Genomic DNA, 22402 nt, shown 5'->3' on the forward strand with positions numbered 1-22402 from the left:
TATATTCCAGAGATATTCCTGCCCCTCACTGGGAAGAAAAATGCCCCCTTCAAGTACATGTACACCAAATATTAAAGCAACATCAAATCATGAACTTTTTGAGAATCTTGTTTTTTTAAATAACTGTGAAAAATGAGCATGTTCTAGAATATGAAGATCAAGAAATTGTATAGTTATTGCAAAGCAAACCTATTTGAATAGCCAAAAGGGAGCAGCATGGCACACTGGTTAAAGTCTTTGCCTTTGGTACCAGAGGTCCCGGGTTCAACTCCTCGCAGGACCCCCCCCCAAAAAAAAATCTTATCCTCTCTCCCAATGGCTCATCTGGTAAAGGCAGTTCAGATCAGGGTAATAAACCCAATTGTTGGTTACACTTGCCTGTACTGTAATCTAAGCTATCTACAGCGACCCCCTTCGTTCACCAGGTCACTTGTGCCTGGCTGAAGTTTCGTCAGCGTTATCTCCTAGATTGCAGCTGCTAATGCCTAGATATGCCCAACATAAAAAAGCACCTCAAAAAAGACAATATCTTGTAGTGTGTTAAATTCTGCATGGAAAGTAGGCCTAGGTATTATAATAAGGTACACCACCCACAAGATTTGATTTATTCTGTGAATATGCATCGTTCTCAAAATAATCAGAGGGTCTATAGCAGGAGTTGTGTAACCAGATTCTAAAGTTGCACTGTTATTGCAAAAATTGAGTTACATGATCATATTGTAAAAGTGAAGCAGATACAACAATGATGATGTTTTGTAATATTATACTACAGGCTGTGAGTATGATGGTGTCATCTATTCAGATGGTGAGAGGTTTCAACCTGGAGGAAACCCATGTGAATCATGTTCATGCCAGGTGAGACTTATTATGGCCTCTTGCACCGAATGTTATATTGGACCTTTTAATGCCATCATCCAAATTAACAATTTTAAAAGATAAAAACAGGGAAAATCTGTTTCAACTGACCAGCAGGGAACCAAAGAATGGATCCAAAAGGATACAACAGTGTCACACTCGCAATGGATAAAATTAAAAACAGGGAAAATATGACACAACATCCAATGGGGAACAACACAAAACATATAAACAAAGTTAAAATGCCAACGTTTCGAACAGATAAAACTTTTCTTTTTCAAGGAATAAAATAAGAGCCTACTCTCAATATAGTGGAGAACAGCTCATGTCAGAGTCAAATGAAAATAGTCAAATAAAAAAGATTCAAATGAAAATAGGCTCATCATTATTGTCCCTGCCAAATAAAGTTTGGAAAGAGGACTATAAAACAAGCTCCGATGTGTGGCTGTGTGTGCAGAAAATGTTAACCTTTTAATGTTGGATTTAACCTTGGATAAAATGACCCTTGGGTACATTGACATATGTGATGTCAACAGTTGTGAGGCCAAAGTTCATCTAGGGGTTATTTGAGGTCATTTTGCAATTTTTTTTACAAACCCTGAAAGTCAGAGATCCGCCCTTTTGGCAGGGACACATTTTACTCACCACATGATTTACTAATCTACTTGCTTGTTTTAAGCTTCTCAATTCCAGTCAGACATAGTCATGAAATATTACCCCAGCATACTCTGTTTATTATGTGGCTTAGAATGTTTAATTAATACACTATTGTTCATTTTGCTTTCATAGGATGGCAGTTTGCTGTGTTTGAGAGAAATCTGTGAGTCACTACTGAATTGTCCAAGTGATAGTATACAGCCTCCTGTAGAGGGTGAATGCTGTGCTACATGCAGAGCAGGTCAGTATAAGATTACTTGTTAATGTTGTTTTCCCCACTCTTTTTTTTTAAATCTCAGGGCCAAAGTCTAAAATTATTGTTGTATTGTATTATTTAAATTATCCTTAACATGAGTTATGGTGCATTAATAATCAGGTATTGTTTGTTTTCTTTTTAGCTGAGCTTAAACGTGGATGCACCAATGAAACACAGGGAGTCAGAACCAAACCTTACAATGATCCATGCTTTACCTGCGAGTGTAAGGTAGGTATAGTACAGTAGTGGTTCAAAGGGTATTGAATGTACAGGGCAAAGAAGAACCAGGCATCTCACACTAGCACACTTTTAACATGAAATTATCTTGTGTGTTATTTGTACTGTTTACCGTGACTGCTCATCCATGAGTACTAGACTTGTTTATTTGGGACAGCCTGTGTAGCTGAGTATCAGACTTGCCATTCAAAGGTCTGGGGTTCAAATCCCTGCACAGGTAGGTATGTCTGGAGTTTTTAGATTCAAATCCGCAGAGGCTGGTATGTCAGGAGGTTTTTCTTTGGCTTATCTGCCTTTGCATGTTATGTTTCCATTGTAATTTCATATTAAGATGTGCTAGTGTGTAATGTGTGGTTCTTCTCAGTGGCTTAGCTAGGGTTTGTGGCACCTGGGGAAAGCATACAGAATGGAACCCCTGCCTGAAACAATTACACACACACTACTAATTTGGATATAATCAGGTTGAATTTTGGTCTTAAAACTGTCTTTCAAATTACCACTTTTGTTGAAATGTGCACAAAGCGAAACTTTATCAAGTAAAAAAAAGGCTAAAGGGGATTGATACCTTTACAAAAGCTAAATATTATCCAGATTATGTGCAAATCATGAACAATAGCTATGGGATTTGTGAAATCATGTTTAGATGTTACAGAAAATTGAAGCTGCCTTAGAATGAAGTGATTAAATCCATTATATGGAGGATGTAGCTTACTAAACAATAGCTAACAATAATGTTAACAGTTTGAGCCTTACAAATTAGTGGATTCAATATTTACTCCAAAAAGCAATTGTCAAATGATACCCATGTTGTAATTGTTTTCATCAAGTACTTTTCAAGTAACTGCATTTTGTACAAATTTGTGTTGCTTTTCAGCGTGATTCTGTCTGGGAGTGTACTCGTGACATGTGCCCAATGATGAGCTGCCCAAGACATGAACAGATAACATTACCAGGAGAATGCTGCCCTCACTGTCAAGGTATGGTCATATGCAAAGTACAATAATTTGGTGACCTTAGGCACTATGAAAATGAAATTTGGATGTTTTGTTTCATTCCTTATTTTATCAACTTACATCAGTATTTATGTTTTACTTCTCAAATTAATGTGTTGTAGGTGACAATTTGGAAAGTTTAGGGTGGTATATAAATGGAATTTCTCTTCCTAGTTTATCACATTTTAATTGATTTTGTTGATGTCGAGAAGGACAATTTGTAGAGGATTTTCTGATACCTCAGATCCCTTAGTTGTCACAATGTTTGGGTTATCCATATATTTGCTTGGTACATTTATGATTCCCTAAAACCTTCAACACATATTTGGATATGTTATCAAACTTTCCTGCTGTTAGCGAGCCAGTGGTGGGCAGGAATATGAAGGAGTAAAGTGCCCCTCTGACAAAAAATGAAAGAGAAAATTGGGAAGGCAATGGAAATGAAAAGTGGCAAGGAGCCAGTTCCCCCACAAAGTTTACCCGGATTATGGGCCAAAATAGTGCTACCAATTTTGTGCACCCTTTTTGGAAGCTCAAAGACTTTTACATGCACATTCTCTCTTTAAAAAAAGTCTGCTATAAGTGTACCCCAAATGATGATATAACCAATTTTGTTTCCATCTTCCCCCGACCAAGAAAGCTCGGTACATCCCTGTTGTTATTTTACCATGCTCTTAGTAACATTGTTGAAATAATCTCAATTCTTGTTATGCTTTATATAGTGTGTCATGTGGAAACAACTGGTAGGACATACTTTGATGGACAAGTGTGGTCTCAAGGAGCTGATAACTGTATCCAGTGCTCTTGTGATGTAAGTATCAATCAATCAATCAGTCAGTCAGTCAGTTGGTCAGTCAGTCAGTTGGTCAGTCAGTCAAACAATTTATCAATCGTCAATCAGAGAATTAGTTTACTTGTATATGATAAGTGCATCAAGTGTATGTATGGAGGAAGAAAATGGCAATTAGTAAACTGAAAAAAAAACTTATTAGGTGGTTATTCCATTCAACAAGATGAGTCTTATGAAACTTTGAACAGGTAGATGATTGAGTGAGACATTCATGCTTGTTGTAGCATTGTCAGAATAGAGGAGAATAAAATGACTAACTTTCTTCCTTTCTCTACTTGTTATAGGTGAAACTTATAGTATTGTATATTGATATAGAATGGTATACATGGTACATGTAGTTGGGCATAGTACCAACCTTGACTATGTTTTGTGCAATGGCAGATTCGCTTTGTGAATTTACCATGGTTAAGTTGGGACTTTAGTGACATGCAATAACAAAAGCTGAATAATTATTGCGTATTACGGGTTGAACAAAGCTAACAACACTAAAGTGCTTAAATTTGGTCATAACCTTAATGAATTTACTGAATTATTGTTTCAGAAATCCATACCTGTTGTATGTATTGTTAGGTGATTTATGAAAATTTATACAAATACACTTCCACACATCCCTGAAATCAATAAATTCCAACTATCCCTCAAAATCACTTTTCAATCAAACAAACACATGTTTCCTGTCTCTCAGTTTTAAAGAACCAAAATTTGTTTACTTCTGTTTATTTCTTTATTTTTGACAGAGAGGTGTAGTTAACTGTGAATTGGAGCGTTGTGAATCTGTAGTCTGTGAAATTGGACATGAATTGCACAAACCAGACGATAAATGCTGCTATGAATGTAGAAGTGAGTAGAAATTTCAAAATGTTTAAAAATAAGCATGTCTATCTATTTGTTTTGCATCTTCTTGCCCTGAACTAGGCCTATATCTTGCTATCTCACCATTTGTCTGTATTTCCCTCTGTATTTTGGTATTGTCTTTTTCTTCTTCATTTTACACCACTATCACATCTTTCTGTCCACCTGTCTATCTCTCATATTGACCTTTTTCCTTTTCTTCATTTCATGGGACTTATAAATGTCTACTATACCTATTGTAGAGTCTGTTAATTAAAACTAAGCATGTCTATTTTATTTTGCTTCTCCTTGCCCTGAATTATATCTTGCTGTTTCATCATCTGTCTGCATTTCCCTCTGTATTTTTGGTATTCTCTTTTTCTTCACTTTACCCCACTATCACATCTTTCCGTCTACCTATCTGTCTCTCATATTGACCTTGCTCCTTTTCTTCAATTCTGGGGAGATATAATAAATGTCTACTATACATATTGTAGAGTCTGATAATTCCATGTTCGTATTTTGAATATAAATGTTTAGTTCACTAGTTTATATGTCTAGTGCACTAGTTCACTGCTGTTGATTATAAATCATAAATTTGTTTTAATGTTAAAGCTGCTCCTTGTATATAGACTTTCTGTTTTTTTATGTCTTATGTATGGGAATGCATGTATATACCAAGGGATGTCCTTTGTGCACTATAATATCTATATTGGTATCAACCTGGACTTGCCCATAATACAATTAAGCCATGATCCTACAGGCTGGTTCAGTTAGTATATTCGAAGGCAAATATTTGGCTTCAAATACTTTTTGGTCGTCAAAATATATGCGACTTCGAATATAAAACTATGAACCGGAGAAAGATATATTTCTACAATTCACAGCGTTGCCTGACTGTTAACAAGTATTGCCCGTTGACCAAAGTACGCAAAATTTAGAGAATTTCTTTAATGAAGTCAATAAAATCATAATAGGTAAACTCAATTGAACTATTGTCATGATTTAATGTCTGTAATGGCTCCAAATAGGAGTCAAAAGGATATTAAATGTTAATTATGTAATATTAACCTATGGAGGAACTGTACTTGATAGCATTTGGGTTTGTACAAAGCTTTATAGCAATTGCCTAGTTACTTAGATGTCAAAATGGCTCCGCTAAGTGCCAGGCTTCTCGCTCTGACAACACACAACTTAAATAATAGCTCTACTCCTCAACATTGTGAGGAAACGGAAAACCATAAGACAAAGTATATACGCCAGAAGACTGCTGCTGAGACAACCACAGTATGGCGAGTTCCACCTGTTGGACCCAGAGCAACAAGTACTTCTGGTTCTGGTTCTGGTAAGCCGACGTTGTGCTTAAAAAGCATATATTAAAGTCAAGTTGACCAATGAGCTCGCATGGAGATGTGCAGAAAAAATTAATGAATTGTATTAAGTTGAACATCACTACAATGGCTGCGCAGTGATGACTTGAAGCTCTGCAAGGTTTTTGCTTCTACTGCTTCGGCAGGCAGTTTATTCCACAGTTCAATTGATGCGGGAAAAAAATCAATATTAGTAAGCATCAATTCTGGTTGCTGGCTTGATGTATTTCTGGTTATGAGGTCTGCTTGATCTTGGATTTGGTGTGAGATATTTACTCATGGAGATGTCAATTAGTTCATGGCAGATCTTATAAAGCAAAGAAAGTCTGTACATCAATCTTCTGGTTTCTAGTGTCTCCCAATCCAGGTCAGAAAGAAGTTTTGTGACTGTTCCCTTTTCTCTTGAGTATTCCCTTTTACAAAAACGGGCAGCTTGCCTTTGGATTATTTCCTAGGACATTATGTTCTTCTTCCTGTATGGGCACCAAGCCCCGGGCCTGCAGCATACTCAAGGTGTGGTCGCACAAGCGAGGTGTAAGCTATGACTTTGACTTTTTCCGGGCAATTCCATAAGTTCCTCCTAACCATACACAGCACTTTTTGAGCTTTCTTTGTCGCTGCCTACTTGACCATGAATCCTTCAGGCAGACTTACAGAATGTCACCAGACGCATTTCAATCTCTCCTGGAGAAAGTCAAACCACATCAATCCTATAAAGCCGAGCATCACCTGTTGAATTTTTATTTTTGCCACAGCCCTTTTGTAAGGTGACAAGCGCCTGAGTTGAATGCCAAGAGCATTATTTTCAATTGCCATATTTTTAATGAGTGATTCTTGCGCCTTCTGAAGCATGCCAATCATGTGTGTATCTGGGTCATCAGTGCTTTGTTTGCGTTTCTTTGTTACGGTCGTTGCTGCCATTTTCGGTGACTACTCTGCTGCTGGTTTGGTAGCCTCTTCTCCTGCTAATAAATAATAATAATAATAAGCATCATTTATTAAGCACCTTTTCATATACAAAGTGCTTTACAATACAATACATCATAAAATCAACAAAAATATCATTACATATGGCAAGAAAAAATAAACCCAACAATGTAGCAAGAAATACAATAAAAAGTTAAAATACTTAGTGAGACCAGCTCATTATTTAAAAGAGCAGGAAATTATGCAATTTTAAAACGGCTCAATATGGAACTCCAACTATGTGGCTGGAGGGCTTAACATGTCATATGAAAGCCTCATAGGCAGCACGATATACATAACAATTACATAAAATCCATAGCGAGACCAGCTTTTGAAGAGCAATAGCTATCAACATGCAAAATTGTTTTACAAAAACATAGCAAACTGTTGGTTTGGAAGAGTCATCTTTGTCAACTTCTGCCGCTTGGTCGTTGTCAATATCGTTGTTCGCAACCTCAATGTTTGACACAGATCTGAAATAGATAGTTTGTTAATAAATATTAATATAAGAATACATTGGAGTATAACAATGGTAGAATAGGCCTAATAAGGAATTGAAAGTTCAAATATAATTGTGAAAATAGTTTTCACATTATAATATAGTATGGTATATAATACCCTGAAATGTGTGTTGTGACTGTGATCATGACAAAGATAAGTGAAACATTTGTATTCCAAAAACCAAATGATGTAATAAAAACTTGCTGTCTGTAGTAAATACTATCAACTGTGTGATGATTTGTATAATATGTGTGTTATCAGGTGATTTTTTGAGACTAGCCAAGATAACTTAACTATGATGTTTCAGATTTGTGTTTGGGATTTTCGTTAAGATGCCCTGTGTATAGTACCCAGTGTAAAATATCAGTTATAAAGAATCCTGGTAAATAATTCATACCCTGCTTTTGATGTGACATGTGACCGCATGTATCCTTCCCATTTCCACCTTTTTTACTTGATGTGCCGCTCCCAGGTTTGCTTTTCGGGGCATTCACGACCTGCCTGTAACCGGCGTGGAGGTTGGCCCATACCTTCTTGCAGGTTTCAACTGCAAAGCAAATCAAGAGACGAATGAGTCAATAGATAAATAAATAAATAAAATCATCATATTACTTTATTAACAAACAAGGTTAAAAAGCATACACAAAACCCAGGACATGGCCAACATGCCAGTGCAAAGCAACAGCATGGACCAATGCAGGGAAAACGAAGCAAAAACAAACAATTACATACAAGAAATGCATAAAAATCATTTAAAAGAGCCAACAAACATGATTAAACTATGTTCAATTTGAGGTATTCGAGGTCATCCCACAAGGGCTCTTTCCTACAATTCCAAATACTGTATGAACCCAACAAAGCTAGTTTAGAAATGTCTTTGGTGACCTTTTTGGTGAATGTAGCTTTGCAAAATTTGAAAATGGAACGCACACAAGAAACGTTATCTTTACTGACCAGGCCACGAGAACCAACCTTAAAACAAACTAGATTTGTTTTCACCCCCCCCCCCCCCATGTTAAGATAAGAAAGAAGACTGGCATATTTGTTTTGCTTACGATCATGAGATGTTTTTATATTTTGTTCAAATGGAACAGTGAGTTCAGCAATCAAAGCCTTTTGGGCAGATTCATTATACAAAAATATGTCCGGGCAGTGAGATGTGGGCAAAATATTTGGAGGTATTGTACACCCGGAAGAGGTCATGCCCTTGATGTCCGCAAAAACCTTCACATCGTCGTTTTTAGAAAGGGAGATCAAACACCGAACAATGTAGTTCAGGATCGAATCGTGTCTCCAAGTATACTTTCTTTGCTTGCTTAAGGGCCTCGGAACAATTATTGAGGATATGGTGTAAAGTCTCTTTGTTTTTGCAGAGCGGACACCGAGCATTACAAATAAATAAATAAGTCAATAAATAAATAAGTCAATAAATACATAAATAATTAATTAAATAGATAAATAAATAAATAAAAAATAAAAATAAGTAACTAACTAACCAACTAACTAACAAATTAACAAACTAACAAACAAACAAAACAAACATACAAACTTAAGACATGATTGAAGCCCTCACAAGTGTTATATGAGACCACCCACCAAATATATATTTGTCAAGTTCAACAAAACTGAATTCTAGCAAATATATTTCCGGCGAATACTTTTTTCATTGGCTGATATCCACTTGAGATCGGTATCATCAAAGTAGTATTGCGCTCATTTCATGATTTATTGAGCAATAAATGTTGGCATTCGACCGGAATATGCGACAGTCGTTATATTTTTATAACAAGTCTTGTTCCGAACTTGTGTACATTGGTATAAGTGTGTTTTAATGCCCGATTCACAAATTATAGAAATAATACTTTTTTTTGAAAAAGAACACACAATAGAGTACAACGTTCGTGGTTTTGGTTGTTCTGCATAATTTATGAAGAGATTTGTTGCAAAACGCTATATATCCATTCGTACATGTTACTCTGTGTGGTAAATTCTTTGCTTTGTATTTGTTAACATAATACTTGTTGAGACGGACACTACCACTAAGCTTCCTTTGTGTAGCTTTGTGTTAGCTTACACAAACTTGACTCTAAGCCTATCTGAACAAGCCTTTAATAACTTTTCTCTGTGTCCTTTCCTAGGTATGGGTGATCCGTGTGTGTACCAAGGACAGACTTACCTGGTAAGTAGTGTCTACATAAACACAAAATTAGAGGAAACTGAAAAAAAGAAACCCATCAATATGTTTATCTTGGGGTTTCTGGTTAACAATACAATATGCATATTTATTGCAATGACAAAAGAGAGTGATTAACATTCAAGCTGTTAAAATTGGATCGCTTGAGCCCATATTTATTGGTCTCGAGCTATGAGTTTTAAAATATATATTTTAAAACTCATAGCTCGAGACCAATAAATATTGGGTGTAAAGCATGCAATTTTCACACACTTGGACTCATCAAAACATAATAATGGTACAATCTGACTTTAAGTCAAGAAATTCAGGATCCATGGATTAGTTACAAATAGGATCTGTTTCCGGTGGTTGATTAAAGGAAAAAATGGAGGTTACCTGTTGGACAAATTTGACAACTAAAATGTGAGAATGATATCTTTAAGCTGGCTCCTAAGGCTGATCACTTTCATGTCTTATATGCCAACTCCTACCTACATTGGGGTGTGTCCTTATATTTAGAGAATAAAGGTATTGTTTTAATTGTGAGAATGTTATCTATAAGTTTGCTCCTGGGGCTGATCACTTTCAATTCATATATGCCTACTTCATACTACATTGGGGTGTGTCCTCATATTGCCTCTTTAAAAGTTGATTACATCTTTTCTATATGTTCAAATTTCTTTCAGCCTAATGAGCAATGGATGAGAGATGAATGCACCAACTGTGTTTGTCAAAGTAGTCAGGTGCAATGTACCACATCAAGATGTGCACCAATACACTGTGCAGCTGTGAGTATTATATGTTTCTAGTAGTAGTCTGGTGCAATGTACCACATCAGGATGTGCACCGATACACTGTGCAGCTGTGAGTATTATGTGTTTCTAGTAGTAGTCTGGTGCAATGTACCACATCAAGATGTGCACCGATACACTGTGCAGCTGTGAGTATTATGTGTTTCTAGTAGTAGTCTGGTGCAATGTACCACATCAGGATGTGCACCGATACACTGTGCAGCTGTGAGTATTATGTGCTTGTTGTAGTAGTCTGGTGCAATGTACCACATAAAGATGTGCACCAATACACTGTGCAGCTGTGAGTATTGTGTGTTTCTAGTAGTAGTCTGGTGCAATGTACCACATCAAGATGTGCACCGATACACTGTGCAGCTGTGAGTATTATGTGTTTCTAGTAGTAGTCTGGTGCAATGTACCACATCAAGATGTGCACCGATACACTGTGCAGCTGTGAGTATTATGTGTTTCTAGTAGTAGTCAGGTTCAATGTACCACATCAAGATGTGCACCAATACACTGTGCAGCTGTGAGTATTATGTGTTTCTAGTAGTAGTCAGGTTCAATGTACCACATCAAGATGTGCACCAATACGCTGTGCAGCTGTGAGTATTATGTGTTTGTTGTAGTAGTCTGGTGCAATGTACCACATCAAGATATGCACCAATACACTGTGCAGCTGTGAGTATTATGTGCTTGTTGTAGTAGTAGTCAGGTGCAATGTACCACATCAAGATGTGCACCAATACACTGTGCAGCTGTGAGTATTATGTGCTTGTTGTAGTAGTCTGGTGCAATGTACCACATCAAGATGTGCACCAATACACTGTGCAGCTGTGAGTATTATGTGCTTGTTGTAGTAGTCAGGTGCAATGTACCACATCAAGATGTGCACCAATACACTGTGCAGCTGTGAGTATTATGTGTTTCTAATAGTAGTCAGGTGCAATGTACCACATCAAGATGTGCACCAATACACTGTGCAGCTGTGAGTATTATGTGCTTCTTGTAGTAGTCTGGTGCAATGTACCACATCAAGATGTGCACCAATACACTGTGCAGCTGTGAGTATTATGTGCTTCTTGTAGTAGTCTGGTGCAATGTACCACATCAAGATGTGCACCAATACACTGTGCAGCTGTGAGTATTATGTGTTTCTAGTAGTAGTCAGGTTCAATGTACCACATCAAGATGTGCACCAATACACTGTGCAGCTGTGAGTATTATGTGCTTGTTGTAGTAGTCTGGTGCAATGTACCACATCAAGATGTGCACCAATACGCTGTGCAGCTGTGAGTATTATGTGTTTCTAATAGTAGTCAGGTGCAATGTACCACATCAAGATGTGCACCAATACGCTGTGCAGCTGTGAGTATTATGTGTTTCTAATAGTAGTCAGGTGCAATGTACCACATCAAGATGTTCACCAATACACTGTGCAGCTGTGAGTATTGTGTGTTTCTAGTAGTTGTCAGGTGCAATGTACCACATCAAGATGTGCACCAATACACTGTGCAGCTGTGAGTATTATGTGTTTCTAGTAGTTGTCAGGTGCAATGTACCACATCAGGATGTGCACCAATACACTGTGCAGCTGTGAGTATTATGTGCTTGTTGTAGTAGTCTGGTGCAATGTACCACATCAAGATGTGCACCAATACACTGTGCAGCTGTGAGTATTGTGTGTTTCTAATAGTAGTCAGGTGCAATGTACCACATCAAGATGTGCACCAATACACTGTGCAGCTGTGAGTATTATGTGCTTGTTGTAGTAGTCTGGTGCAATGTACCACATCAAGATGTGCACCAATACACTGTGCAGCTGTGAGTATTATGTGCTTGTTGTAGTAGTCAGGTGCAATGTACCACATCAAGATGTGCACCAATACACTGTGCAGCTGTGAGTATTATGTGTTTCTAATAGTAGTCAGGTGCAATGTACCACATCAAGATGTGCACCAATACACTGTGCAGCTGTGAGTATTATGTGCTTGTTGTAGTAGTTCTCAGGTGCAATGTACCACATCAAGATGTGCACCAATACACTGTGCAGCTGTGAGTATTATGTGCTTCTTGTAGTAGTCTGGTGCAATGTACCACATCAAGATGTGCACCAATACACTGTGCAGCTGTGAGTATTATGTGTTTCTAGTAGTAGTCAGGTTCAATGTACCACATCAAGATGTGCACCAATACACTGTGCAGCTGTGAGTATTATGTGCTTGTTGTAGTAGTCTGGTGCAATGTACCACATCAAGATGTGCACCAATACGCTGTGCAGCTGTGAGTATTATGTGTTTCTAATAGTAGTCAGGTGCAATGTACCACATCAAGATGTGCACCAATACGCTGTGCAGCTGTGAGTATTATGTGTTTCTAATAGTAGTCAGGTGCAATGTACCACATCAAGATGTTCACCAATACACTGTGCAGCTGTGAGTATTGTGTGTTTCTAGTAGTTGTCAGGTGCAATGTACCACATCAAGATGTGCACCAATACACTGTGCAGCTGTGAGTATTATGTGTTTCTAGTAGTTGTCAGGTGCAATGTACCACATCAGGATGTGCACCAATACACTGTGCAGCTGTGAGTATTATGTGTTTGTTGTAGTAGTCTGGTGCAATGTACCACATCAAGATGTGCACCAATACACTGTGCAGCTGTGAGTATTATGTGCTTGTTGTAGTAGTCAGGTGCAATGTACCACATCAAGATGTGCACCAATACACTGTGCAGCTGTGAGTATTATGTGTTTCTAATAGTAGTCAGGTGCAATGTACCACATCAAGATGTGCACCAATACACTGTGCAGCTGTGAGTATTATGTGCTTGTTGTAGTAGTTGTCAGGTGCAATGTACCACATCAAGATGTGCACCAATACACTGTGCAGCTGTGAGTATTATGTGCTTCTTGTAGTAGTCTGGTGCAATGTACCACATCAAGATGTGCACCAATACACTGTGCAGCTGTGAGTATTATGTGTTTCTAGTAGTAGTCAGGTTCAATGTACCACATCAAGATGTGCACCAATACACTGTGCAGCTGTGAGTATTATGTGCTTGTTGTAGTAGTCTGGTGCAATGTACCACATCAAGATGTGCACCAATACGCTGTGCAGCTGTGAGTATTATGTGTTTCTAATAGTAGTCAGGTGCAATGTACCACATCAAGATGTGCACCAATACGCTGTGCAGCTGTGAGTATTATGTGTTTCTAATAGTAGTCAGGTGCAATGTACCACATCAAGATGTTCACCAATACACTGTGCAGCTGTGAGTATTGTGTGTTTCTAGTAGTTGTCAGGTGCAATGTACCACATCAAGATGTGCACCAATACACTGTGCAGCTGTGAGTATTATGTGTTTCTAGTAGTTGTCAGGTGCAATGTACCACATCAGGATGTGCACCAATACACTGTGCAGCTGTGAGTATTATGTGTTTGTTGTAGTAGTCTGGTGCAATGTACCACATCAAGATGTGCACCAATACACTGTGCAGCTGTGAGTATTGTGTGTTTCTAGTAGTTGTCAGGTGCAATGTACCACATCAAGATGTGCACCAATACACTGTGCAGCTGTGAGTATTATGTGTTTCTAGTAGTAGTCAGGTGCAATGTACCACATCAAGATGTGCACCAATACACTGTGCAGCTGTGAGTATTATGTGCTTGTTGTAGTAGTCTGGTGCAATGTACCACATCAAGATGTGCACCAATACACTGTGCAGCTGTGAGTATTATGTGTTTCTAGTAGTAGTCAGGTTCAATGTACCACATCAAGATGTGCACCAATACACTGTGCAGCTGTGAGTATTATGTGCTTGTTGTAGTAGTCTGGTGCAATGTACCACATCAAGATGTGCACCAATACACTGTGCAGCTGTGAGTATTATGTGCTTGTTGTAGTAGTCTGGTGCAATGTACCACATCAAGATGTGCACCAATACACTTTGCAGCTGTGAGTATTATGTGTTTCTAGTAGTAGTCAGGTGCAATGTACCACATAAAGATGTGCACCAATACACTGTGCAGCTGTGAGTATTTTACATTAAGGTCTCCTTAAAGTATATAAATAATGAATGTGTATGAGTCCAGTGGTAAAAATATTTTCAAGTACACTGTACTCTTATTATCCTGTATTGAGGCACACCTTTTGCACTGGCTCACCTTCTGCATTGATGCTCACAAATATTGTGTGACGAAGTACAGTAATGTGTAGAGAGGCAAATGCAGCACATTATTTGTTGAGTTGTGCTTTTCGTTAGGGTTTACTGTCAGCATGCTGTTAGGAATGATTAAAATAAATATTTGGCTTTTAAGTGGCACCAATGTTTTTGTTTTTGTATTTTTGCACTTTAAAAGCAATAAAAAGATTTGCCATGGAAATACCAACCTCTCCTTTGGGTTGGTGTGTATTTTTACTGCATACGGTTTATTCTTGTATCACACCTCTAGCCATCCAATAGAATATTACTACTCTATATCGTAAGTTAAAAGTGCTGTGAAATTGTGATGTAGGAAAAACAAAGTGCTCTTGTACAATACCTTAATTATGTACTAGAACAAGTGCTTAATTTGATATTTATTATGTTACAGGATGAAGTACCAACTCAAGATCCTGGAAACTGTTGCCCAAGATGTCAAGCACGTAAGTTGACCATAAACATCTAAATATAGATAATATATTGTCAACCTATTGCGATAATAATACGTCATTTTTTGTAATTTTGAGAACAAAGTGCTAAATATGGTTGAAGCATGCATTGGCATGGCCCAATACTTTATTGTAGTGGATACTGACTGGCCTCTGGCCCAATATTTTATTGTAGTGGATAATGACTGGCCTCTGACCCAGTATTTTATTGTAGTGGACCTGGCAACATCGCTCATTATACGCGTGAAGTTTCTTTTGTGTACGCTCTTGCTATTTGCATTATTTTTTAGTTTGGCCATGTTGTACCTGATTAGGCGTTGATCCCCATAGGCAACATGCCATGATTCTGCAGTATGGTAATATGTCTGTTTTCCTGCAGGTCCAGCAACCTGCATGATGGCAAACTGGTCCATTTTAAATGACACTTGACATGATATCGTTATGAATTCGGCAGAGTGACGAATCGCGAATTTTGAGCAAATTGAGTATGCTTATTATTATGTTTCAGATTATCTTTTATTTGCACCAAAAATTAATGGTAAATCTTACTCACCGACGACGTAGTTATTGATATTGAGATTTGGACGAATCGTGCCTAAGTGCGATAAATGAATTCGCAGAGAGCGAATCGTATACTTAGCTGTACAAATCATGTTGAGCTATAGTATTATATAGCGGGAAATCCCGAATTTTCTATATTACATGTCCTATACTAATATATTTGATACCAACGTATAGCTGTAGGTATCTTCTATCCAGTGATACCAAAAATAAGTACAAACATTCCCCACATGATATTGCTGTGGTTTAATAATGTGAGTGCGCGCCTGTGAAATTGGAAAATCCCGGAAAATCATAGGCAAAATATAGGCCAATATTGTTATTTTTGCTTTAAAATCCTCGAGTTTTTGCTAAATATTACAGGGATGACTATTTATAACTTATATAGCAACTTAAAGGAGTATTTCGTGATCCTAGCATCCTCTTTTTATGACATTTTTCAGTACATATCCACGAAAAAAGCTTATTTCCAAAATTTCAGTTGATTCCGATATTGCGTTTCCGAGTTATGCATGATTATGTGTATTACACTGCTCCATAGACAATGCGTTGTAATTTCGTTCTGGTGCACCAGAACGAAATTCAAATTTGGTGATATTTTTGCTGATAATTAATTTGATATTAATCTGCAAGAAATATTTGGTACATAAACATTATGTAGCCAGAGGTATCCAGTGGTGTAAAAATCTCAACTTTTTTTGGGAAAAGTGGGGGGATGAGGCTGTGGATCACGAAGTGCCCCTTTAAGTCTACATAGCCTTAGAACAACCAGTAATCTCTACACAAAAGCCCCAAATCAAGAATGCGTGCTATGTTTTACACGTAGTTGAATGCGTATTCGACCTCTCTCTGCGCAGTGGTAGAGACATTTTGGATACAGCATAAAGCCGAATAGCTGTTAAAACGCGATTTGAGGGATATATCGATTACTTCAGAACATGCAAGTATTGCCAATAATTCGTGTACATTCATTTCTATATTCATATATTCATTTCTATAATATACATTTCAAATGAGTGCTCACGAATGTTCTAAATTTTTAGAGGGACCAATGGCATGAATGGAATGGTACCAAGATTTTCAAACGCCGTTTACTCAGAACAGCAATTTTGCGTATTCGGCACTCTGCCGTGTTCATAACGATATAATGCCATATTATTACCATGTAATACATCTGTTTTCTTTCTAGGTCCAGCAACCTGCATAGCATGGGGTGATCCTCACTACAGGACATTTGATGGCAGACTGATTCACTTCCAAGGAAAGTGTAAATATATCATGAGTATGGACTGCAAGAACCAAGACTTTATGTAAGTTCACTTAAATTCTGTGAAGAAGTTCGTGGAATATTTGGGTAAATCAACCTCATATTCTAATAGCATCATTCTAACCTTATCATAAGTGAACAATTTATTGCCAGATCTATACAAAACATATTAGCCACTGTAATTATCAGCTGTTGTTACTACCCGGGGTGTGGGGGGGGGGGGTACTTAGCACAAATAACCATGCGGGAACGTGTCACAAATATGGGTAGCATTTTCGGCCTTTTGGTATATCGATGACCCCTTTCTCTAAGCCAATTTTGGTATATGAATGGGTCCTTTTTTCAATTTTCTCAAAAAATAGCCAAATTTTGCCTCAATCTAGCCAAAATTTTGAAATTGTCCAAAGAAATTTGGGAAAATTTGTAAAAACTAAGACAATATGGGTTAAATTTTGTGGAACATTTTGAATTTTGGTATATCTACGGCCGGGTCCACTATCAAATTCTCAGCGGCACACCCCTACCAAAATTCAAACTTGAGACCACCCCCTCCAGTGTTACTACAGCCTTTGTCCGCGGAATGACCCAATCTTGCTTTCTTGAAGTGTGATGTAATGCTTGAGTCATTCCACTGAAGAAGGCTGGAGATCAATATTTTTGTAATGAGATCAAGAGTTCAATCATTTTTATACAGGTTTTGTTATTTGTTTGTTGTATCTGTGGGTAACAGAATGCTGGAAATTAGCAGATACTCTTATTACTTAAATGGCTAAATGTAAACAGACTGAAGATATGAATGGTTTGTTTTTCATCCTTTTTGTGTAGTATTGAAGTAAAGAATGACCCCAGGAATTCAGCAGGTGATGTGTCATGGACTCATGAGATCTCTGTCATCATACAAGGCAATCAAGTAGATCTGGGACAGGATGGTACTGTCACGGTAAGTACCAAGTCCTGTAATGGGTGTTTGCCATCTTATATCAATCCATAATATTATGAGCAGGGCAGAAAGCCCGACAGAAAATTTACAAGCCTGACTTTGTTCAAGAAATCATTTCCACATCCTGAAGAGCACTCTCAAAATCCAATTGCAGGCGTGAGAATTTTCAAGCTTTTGCCTGTTTTGTTGTCCCAATTTATGCATTTTTCAGCCTGTTTTGGACCTTTTAAGGCCAAATTCACACACTTGTTCAGGCAGTTCTCAAAAAAGTCATTCTCATGCCTGCAACCGTCATTCAAAAATATCAACTTGCATACATGTGCATTAGAACAATTTTAGCATTGACCCCCATGGAAATTTGCGGCTGCGCATGTGGAAAGTTGCAGCTGCATCTGCTATCAGATTCGACTGAATATCCCAGGGGGATTTATGCAAATGATGCCATTATCGTTACCATGATAACGAATTGATGTTACCAATACTATGAGGGTCAAAATGCCACAAGTCAGCCAAGCTAGTACTTTTTGAATGTTACAGGCCCAACAGAAAAAGTACAAGCCATTGGCATGTGTAAAAGTCCAGGCCTGGTTAGGAGTCTGGCCTATTGTGTGTTGAGGAAGTATTATAATTAGTGTAAAATAATGTTGTAACCATAACATCTAATAAAAAATTCAAAATATAACAAACAATTACATTTGCTTTTGTGTGTACAATACACCTCTGATAAAAACTTCATTTTAATTTATACTGAAAATTTCAATTAAATGAACACAGCTTTCAGAAGCTGTACACGATCCAACCGCGATCGTATCAGTCGACCTTGGATACAATACTAACCAATCATGAGTGTGTTGGCATGGTCGGATTCACTCCCGTGTTAGACACGCATAGGCACACACGCTGGCATACATCTCATTGTACATGACAAATTGTCACGTTATGTCAGGCTGTTCATTCAATAATTCAATTGAAATTACCACTATCAGTAAGTTGAGTTACTTCACATGCAATCTAGAGATCACCGGTTTGAATCCTACTTCAGCCAAATTAGTTTTGCTTGCCTTCTAATCATTACCTGGTCAGTTTCTATGTATAAATCGGTTACTATAAGTTGAGTTATATATAATGAAATCTCCTTTGCTTCAAAAAAATCAAATACAATTTATGAAAAAATTAAGTAGTGATGTTCACGCCATTTTGTGTCCTTGATTAGGTTGATGGTGAAGTAGTGAGACTACCATACCTACTACAACCCTACATACTGGTAGAAGAAAGAGGCGGCTCCTATTTTGTGAATACTAATGTTGGTGTGAAAGTATTATGGGATGGCAGTAGTTACGTTGAGGTCAGCGTACCGGGTACTTATGCTAGGGAGACTTGTGGTATGTGTGGTAACTTCAATAGTTACCCACAAGATGATTTGAAGCTGAGAAATGGACAGATAGCTAATACTGATGCAGACTTTGGGAATAGTTGGAAGGTAAGGCCATGCATGTCATTTTTCAGAAAGATATAATTTAAATATTAATTGTATAATGTATCAAGATATAATAAATATGATTGCTCCATGGGGTTTTACAAGGAATGTTCATGATAAAAATATTGCTTTGCAATGAATTTGCTGGAAGACAAGTATAAATACATCAGTTATTTTATACTCATCTGCAGATCAATCCATTGAATCCTTTATTTTATGTCTTGTATAATTCTACAGAAAATCATCCAGTTACAGAAAAATACAGCAACAAAAATAAAACATACAAACAAACAAATAAACAAAAACATAAATTCACCAGCCATAACCATAGGACAAACCAGCTTGGACTAAGGTTGGATGCATGGTCTTGGTACAAAATACAAATCTTCCATTTTGATTTTACCATATTTATTGTTTCCCTTAACAGGTGGATGGCATAGATGCCAATAATTGTGATGCCAAAGATATTGACCCATGCAGTGATGCTGGCTACCAAGCAAGGAAGATGGCCAACATCAAATGCTCCGTCCTCAAATCACCAAGATTTGCTGCTTGTCATCAGCACGTACCGCCAGAACCGTACTTTGCATCTTGTGTCTATGATATGTGCGCTTGTGGATCTAATGATGCGTGTCTGTGCGATTCATTGGCAGCTTATTCAGCAGAGTGTAGGCAGGCTGGTATCGTCTTGAATTGGAGGTCTACTTCATTATGTGGTAAGGAAATAGACTGATTGATTGATTGATTGATTGATTGAATGAAATTACTGAAATATTCAACAAAAGTAGTTTGTACCAAAATTCAGGTTGGCAAATTGTCATTACACAGCAGACAAATGTTCCATATAAACATCTCAAAAAAAGTCACTAACCACCCTTAAATAATGGCCATTATTCAAAATGGGGCTAATTACAAATCTGTAAAATGTGTTGGAAGCTGAATTTATTTCTGCGCATTTTGACACCTCATTTGATACGATAGCCCAGAAAACAATAAAACACCGGTCAATTTAATGTAGTGAGGTCCAGATTTGAAAGTTGCACTTGCATACAAATTTTTACAATACAAAAACACTCAGATATCATTACACAGATTTCCTTCCATTACACTGAATACAAAATCAATATAATTTACTGCAACTTTCAAATCTTTAGGTTATATTGATTTAAATGTACGCTGTGACATCAATATTTAGTCAATTGCTACAAATGAGGTGTCAAAATGTGCAGAAATAAATTCTGCTTCCGACATATTTTTCAGATTTGCAATACAATTACCCGTTTTTTAATAATGGTCATTATTTAAGGGGGGTTAGTTACTTTTTTTGAGATGTTTACTTAACATTACATATAAGTGAGGTGTTCAGTGATAGACCAAGGGGTAGAAACTTTTGTGTGAAAATCAAGACACCTCATGTTTTGAAGGTTCAATGCATATGAATTGTAGATAAATTGGGAATTAGAGACCATGTTACATAGTTGATACTTGTTTGTTCTATAGAATCAATAACTTATAAGTTCACCTAACATTTCATGAAATAAATGGAAACATATTTTATGGACCAATTTACTTCGTCAGATTACCCACACCCATAGTTAAGACACATAACTACATAATATATCCCTGATGGTAATCACAATTTGATAATTATTGTTTGTACTTGTTTGTTTCTTTATCAGCTGTCAACTGCCCATCTGACAGAGGCTTTATATTTGATGAATGTGGCCCAGCGTGTCCCAGAACATGTGCCAATAAAGATATTCCTGAAAGACTTATTGCTCAACAATGTCTAAAACCATGTGTACCAGGATGCAATTGCCCAGCAAACAAAGTTCTACATGAGATGGAATGTATCGATATGAATGAATGTCCAACTGGCTTCAGGGCAAATACAACAGTCATAGATGTGGGCCCACATGGTTAAAGCTGTTGAATTCTGCAGTGTTATGTGTTAATTTTGCAACTTTATGTAAATGTTGGACCATATGGTTCAATGTTAAATTCAGCAACCTATAATATGGTGATCATTCTTACACTGTACTTCAAGGTGGCTGATTTGACAAGCTGATGTAATGTTGGACCATATGGCATAACTGTTGAATTCTGCAACCTTATGTTTAGGCGGTTGAATTATTTTGCAGGTCAACGAATGGAATGCAGAATGTTAGTGTCACTGTTTTGTAAAAATAATGTTATTTTAATGTAAATGAAAGTGAGATGTATCTAGGTTGAAATCTTAGATGGTCAGGGAATTTATTTTTTATTTGCTGGGAAAAATCTACATGTATGTGTAAATGTACCCATTTGTTGGTACCGTAAGAACTAGTTTTTACTAAATTGTAAATTATTCTTGAAACATTTGTGTGTTGAAATATTAGTGTTTTTGTTTTATTCCTGAAATGGGAAAGACACAATGACTTAGTAAGATGTAGACTAAAATAGCCTCTATTTATAAGAACAATGCACTGTTTGTTTCAATTGCAGTATGTGTGAAAATTTAGTTGAAGTAAACACTACTTTTGATACCAAAATTTCATATTCAAGATAAGAATTCAAATATTTACTGAAAAATCCATTCTGTTTTGACATGTTGTTTTATCTAAAACTGGTAGATAATATTCTTTTAAACCTTTAACAAATTTCTTTTCACATATGTTGTTGAAGTAGCATGCGTAATGTGTACATACTGAGGTGATATCCTGATTGGCTAACTGAATCATGCCAGGAAATATCATTGCTCAGCATTCTCTGGTGTGGCTTGGTTCTTTTCACTTCATATTTAGGATGCACATGACATCGACAAGTGTGAAAGAACTTAATCAAGGTACCTAGCTTCTTTTAAACTTGTTTTATCTGTATCGAAGAAGATGGTGTTAACTCGTTAGAACAAAATGTTTGGCCATATCTACCCTACGTAATTAAGCCTACCCGTGTATTAAAGTATACCTCTTGTATCGATGTTTTGGTGTTGGTTGCAATATTAATACTGAAGGAGTGAAGGTCTTGAACTAATTTATCTCAGAA

At 37.1% G+C, this 22402-nt stretch overlaps 1 protein-coding gene across 1 annotated transcript in view; it reads left to right on the plus strand.

Annotated features, from left to right (window-relative positions):
- Window positions 1-21664, plus strand: part of LOC140137265 (kielin/chordin-like protein) — a 133314-nt gene extending 111650 nt beyond the window's left edge. The window contains 14 exon segments of the mRNA XM_072158911.1: window positions 773-855; window positions 1645-1753; window positions 1911-1996; window positions 2880-2982; window positions 3720-3808; window positions 4585-4687; window positions 9654-9694; window positions 10375-10476; window positions 15076-15127; window positions 16884-17004; window positions 17787-17901; window positions 19115-19381; window positions 19806-20094; window positions 21058-21664. Of these exon segments, the coding sequence (XP_072015012.1) occupies window positions 773-855; window positions 1645-1753; window positions 1911-1996; window positions 2880-2982; window positions 3720-3808; window positions 4585-4687; window positions 9654-9694; window positions 10375-10476; window positions 15076-15127; window positions 16884-17004; window positions 17787-17901; window positions 19115-19381; window positions 19806-20094; window positions 21058-21302 (1805 nt within the window). The 3' untranslated portion in view covers window positions 21303-21664.
- Window positions 21665-22402: the final 738 nt, after the last annotated feature.

Source organism: Amphiura filiformis, chromosome 17 (assembly GCF_039555335.1).
Source record: "Amphiura filiformis chromosome 17, Afil_fr2py, whole genome shotgun sequence".
In the NCBI taxonomy this organism is placed as follows: domain Eukaryota; kingdom Metazoa; phylum Echinodermata; class Ophiuroidea; order Amphilepidida; family Amphiuridae; genus Amphiura; species Amphiura filiformis.